Below are 5,170 nucleotides of genomic sequence, written 5' to 3'. Positions count from 1 at the left end.
GCCACATTAGGCTCACTGGCCTCCAGTTGGGCAGTCCTGCCATAGGCAGTCACTATTTAGCGGGCTGGCGGGGGGGCTGTTTGGACCTCTGAGTATTGAAATGCCAGGGCCTATTTTTATCCCATTCTGGACCTGATCCATGGGCAAATTGCCTCCATTAAGTGATCCAGAGACCATATTCAGACAAAGCAAGTTGCTGTGTTCCTTGCTAGGTGGAATTTACACATTCATGTAAACCTCCCAATAAATATTTGAAGTTCAAAGAGGAGCAAAGCTTCAGAGCCCCCTGTTATGTGTGCAGAAGCCAATGCAGAGGAGCCTGGGCCAGGACTGCAGCCAATCTTGCATGAAAGCTCAGGCTGCGCTACATACAAAGGCTCTGTTTGCTTTGGATTCCCTTTGCGCATCAACTACACTGAGTGAGAGGCAGAGAGGCAGCTCCATCTTTAAGAAAACAAGGAGTGAATCCTGACTAAGCAAGTTAAGGCAGATGCGGGGAGACAGAGGGGAAACAAAGCTGCTCCCTGATCGGTGCCTTTCCCTGTCTCCCAGCTGGGGCTCAGTGCTGGCCAGTGTGGGGTTAAACTGAGGGAGATCACTGGGAGAAGCAGCACAAGCTTTGCAACATGGGTGACTGGGACTTTGGCCCCCAGCTGTGCTCCATTGGCTACTAGGTGCAGTCTCCAAGCTGTCAGGTTGGATGTCTGTGAATTAAAGGTGAACCCTTCCCTCCCCAGGCTGTCTCTTGGCTAGAGGGGGAGCTGCTGACGGAAGCGGAACTTTGCTGAGTTCTAATACAATGAGAGGAGAGGAAGGATCCTCACAGGTCTCAGCCTCCTGCAGAGAGAGGGACAGCAGAGGGGAGTCTACACCCAACTCACTGTGCGGAGCCTACAGGAACCCAGGCTGCCCAGCTGTGCTCTGAGCTCAGGCGCCCCCAACTCAGCTCCAGGCACCCCCAAACCTGGCAACACAACTCCAGCTGGAATCTGAACTGCCCGGTTACCAGGGAAACTGCCCCAGTCTGGCAGATCTAACCTCAGGAGAACCTCAACGGCAGATGGAGCCATAGTGAGCCCAATTCCAGCAGGAACCGGTCCGACACCCACAGGGCAGCAGCTAGTGAATTTCACTCCCAGTATCCCCAGCTCCGGAGCCCAGCTGGCAGGGGCACCTCATGGACCATCCTCTGTCTATATGAGATCTAGCTGTGCCCCAACTCACTACTGCTCTCCCGGCTGTTACTGCTTGAACCAGGGCAGTGACAGAATGGCCTCCTTCCAGTCCCCTGAGCAGGGCACCGTGGCTTTAATGACTCACAACTCGAATGGAAATAAAGAAGCAGAGAGAAGCAAGGAGGACCTGCTGCCAGAGAAAGGGCAGGAGAAGCCGGACCCATCGCAGAAGCCGCCCTATTCCTATGTGGCATTAATAGCCATGGCCATCAGGGAGAGTGCGGAGAAGCGGCTGACCCTCTCGGCCATTTACCAGTACATTATCAGCAAATTCCCCTTTTACGAGAAGAACAAGAAGGGCTGGCAGAACAGTATCCGCCACAACCTCAGCCTCAACGAGTGTTTCATTAAAGTGCCCCGGGAGGGCGGCGGGGAGAGAAAGGGCAATTACTGGACCCTGGACCCGGCCTGCGAGGATATGTTCGAGAAGGGCAACTACAGGCGAAGAAGGAGAATGAAGCGACCCTTCCGACCGCCCCCGACCCACTTCCAAGCAGGAAAGAGCCTGTTTAGCAGCGACACCTACGGCTACCTGTCCCCACCCAAGTACCTGCAATCCACCTTTATGAACAACTCCTGGCCCCTGGCCCAGCCGCCTGCCCCCATGTCCTACACCTCCTGCCAGATGGCCGGGGGCAACGTCAGTCCGGTCAATGTCAAGGGCCTCTCCGCATCGTCCTCCTACAGCCCCTATTCCAGAGTGCAAAGCATGTCCCTGCCCAGCATGGTGAACTCCTACAACGGAATGAGCCACCATCACCACCCTCATGCCCACCATGCCCAGCAGCTGAGCCCAGCCAGCCCTGCCCCAGCGCCCCCAGCTCCCCCTAATGGGGTGCAATTCACCTGTGCCAGGCAGCCCTCTGACCTCTCCATGATGCACTGCTCCTATTGGGACCACGATGCCAAGCACAGCGCCCTGCACCCTAGGATAGACCTCTGAGGAGCCCCCCAAGGCCCTGGCAGGAACTACTGAGCGTTCCCAAGGAGAGGCCTCTGCTCCTACACATGGACCCCCAAAGCAAGGGCCAGAACTGCAGCTCCCAGCCCTTAGTAGCGCTCAGGATCTCTTGTAGACTCGGTGCCATTTATTCTTTGGGGATACTTTGTTGCAATGATCTGCTCCCCGTTTGATTGAAGGCAGTGTAAGTGTAACTGTGTGTATCAGTGTTACTGTGTATCGATCATTTCCTCTTCATGTTCCCACAGCTTGGCGGGCTCTGGGGGAATGGTACTTCTGTTGCACCAAAAACATTCACAGACATTGGCTATAGGCAAAACTCTTCGGAAAATATCCCAAAATCGAATTCTTAGCTGCAATATTTTGGGAAGAATTTGCAGAATTTTATATATATACTTGGTAAATGTTGCCCCATATAGTTCTGCTGAGATGACCCCATGTAGCACACAGCATAGACACACATACACAAGCACATGTACACAAGCACAGACACTGATGTACAGACACACACATAGATGTACAGACAAACACACACACATTCACGCACTTTCCCACAACCCCAGACTCTGTATAGGTTCCAGATTGTGAATGGAGTAATGAAATGGTTAATAAAATCTGATTGGTTCCTAAGTCCCTGTCAGTTGATCAGTGCTATTTCACCGGCTCAGGGGCAATAGTAGTGGGTTCCTACCCAATTCCCACATCTAACAGGCCCGCAGCAGAGTATTTCAGTGTTTAGAGTCACAGCCACATCCATTCTCTCAGACAGAATTTTCAGCCACATTAATCTTCTTTTTTAGTTCTCATGCCTGGGACAAACATATATTTGGGGCCCCATTGCTTGTACTGTATAAACCTGGGGACCGCCAGCTGCTGTTGATTTAGAACTCCCAGCCTTTGGCTAGTGACAGTTGTACCTAAACACCTGTAGGAACACAGGTTGGGCAGCCCTGCCATGAAAGTGACACTGGCCCTGTCAAGCTGCTTAATCTGCCAACCCACAGGCCCAATCCCGGGCTCCACAGTCGCCTCTAGTTGATTTAGCGACTCCAGTCAGTTTCTCCCTACAGGCCCCACTCCAACCAATGAGCCATGTACCGTTATGGACCCGAATGTGCTGATTTGTGTCCTCTCTGTCTGGTGTAAATGTTTTTATTTTTTATTTTTCGTTCTATTCCCCCCTTCATTCAATTTCCATGAACCCTGTCAGTTGCAGTTCAGAATCGCACAGCAATCAGTTCCTGGGCTCACTGGCAGCTAAACAGTTAATATTTGGGACCAATTTTCTTAGAAAAAAGTCCATTAGCACTTTCCGTTGTATTTTTGCAATTCTAGTCCTGTTAATTGCTAAATAAAATAACCTTGTTTCTTTTAATCCTGGGTCCTACATTTTGTAACAGTCACCAGTTTTGTGATGATGGTGTGTGTATACAGATACTTCTTCTGAGTGTAAGATAGATAGATAAATAGATAGATAGATAGATAGATAGATAGATAGATAGATAGATAGATAGATAGATAGATAGATGATAGATGATAGATAGATAGATAGATAGATAGATAGATGATACATAGATAGATAGATAGATAGATAGATAGATAGATAGATAGATTGATTGATTCTAATTTATATGTACGGGCATGATCCTGCAGGTTTGTAGAAAAGGTTATTTCCTTTTTATATGAATTATTGGATACAAAATATACTGATAGCGTCTAAAATTAGTGGGTTTATTTCTAGAAAAACCCGTGATTTGAGATTATTGTGTCTATAATTTAGGAATTAATTCCCTCAGATCATTAGGGGCACAAATCCCCTTGGACAGACCAAAAATAACTGCGTAATGAAGGAAATTGTCATTTTAAGCAGCTTTCCTATTTACATTTAATATACATTTTTAATTAGTCTGTTAATGTGGTGGTAGTCTGGTGGTTCTGACTTTTGAAACATGTTGTTTCAAGAGTTATAACCAGCAATGTAGAAAGGGGCAGAAACCCCCGATTTCACTTGCAATTACAAATGCAAATAACTTTAAATATTTTTAAGAATTTATTTGGGAATGTTGTTTAGAATTATCTGATCTTTCATAAGGTGAAAATTTAAAACAGGATCCGTAGATTATCAGATAGAATTTATTTGTACAATATCATAATAAACCGGTTTTGCCACCCTCCTAGGGAATATTTCGGTGATATTGTTTGGACCCAGGCAGTTTGGCAAATACAGAAATAATTCTGAGATTTCCTGGCAGAGTTGTGAATCCCAAGCCGCCTGGGTCATATACAGGAAATTTCCTAGGAGAATAGATTTTGAAAACTAGAAACGAAAATGTATTTCATATATATAGGATCATTTTTAATAATGATTTCCCTTTCTCTGTAATAATAAACCGGTACCATAATTAAGATGCATGATATTGGTGGCTTAACATCCCTATTGGATTTATGTTTTGTTTAAATGATTATTAGTAGATTTAAGGTATAGAGATTTAATGAAAGATCCCTTATCCGGAGGATATGTATAAGACATATATTTGGAATACAAATAAGTGCAAGTTCTAATGGAAGTACTGTAACATGGGCTATAACGGTGGCACCCAAACACACACACACACACACACACACATATATTTGTGTATCAGGAAAAATAGAGAAATAAGAAGGGACAGCAGCACCCACTCTGCCACCCTCCCTCCTTCTGCACTCTAAACCTGAGAAATTACACAAATAAGTGTCATAAATATCCATATTATTCTATTAATCAGTTATACATACAAATGCACAATGAAAATATACTGATGTATTTACAACTAAGTCCGAGACTGTCAGGCTTTGGTTTATGGACTATATATAATATATGTATGGATTAGTCTATAACATATACACACACCACTACAGGCAGATACAGTATCAGTTGATCAGATATAACATAATTTTCAGTGTATTTCGGTCCCTAATGCTGCGGCACATTTAT

General features: G+C 45.9%; 1 protein-coding gene across 1 annotated transcript; it reads left to right on the top strand.

Moving 5' to 3' along the window:
- Nucleotides 1-332: 332 nt before the first annotated feature.
- On the top strand, nucleotides 333-3,571 carry foxl2 (forkhead box L2). The gene has a single exon (XM_004917811.4). The coding sequence runs from the start codon at nucleotides 1,198-1,200 to the stop codon at nucleotides 2,176-2,178; it is 981 nt and encodes a 326-aa protein (XP_004917868.1). The 5' UTR covers nucleotides 333-1,197; the 3' UTR covers nucleotides 2,179-3,571.
- The last annotated feature ends 1,599 nt before the right edge of the window (nucleotides 3,572-5,170 follow it).

The sequence above is a fragment of the Xenopus tropicalis genome, chromosome 5, assembly GCF_000004195.4.
Source record: "Xenopus tropicalis strain Nigerian chromosome 5, UCB_Xtro_10.0, whole genome shotgun sequence".
NCBI lineage: Eukaryota > Metazoa > Chordata > Amphibia > Anura > Pipidae > Xenopus > Xenopus tropicalis.
Note: the sequence above shows the minus strand (reverse complement) of the source record. Positions and strands in the feature narration are given on the sequence as shown.

What these genes read in the sequence shown, in the direction of transcription:
- foxl2 (XM_004917811.4), top strand. Translation starts at nt 1,198, where the DNA reads ATGAGATCTAGCTGTGCCCCAACTCACTACTGCTCTCCCGGCTGTTAC.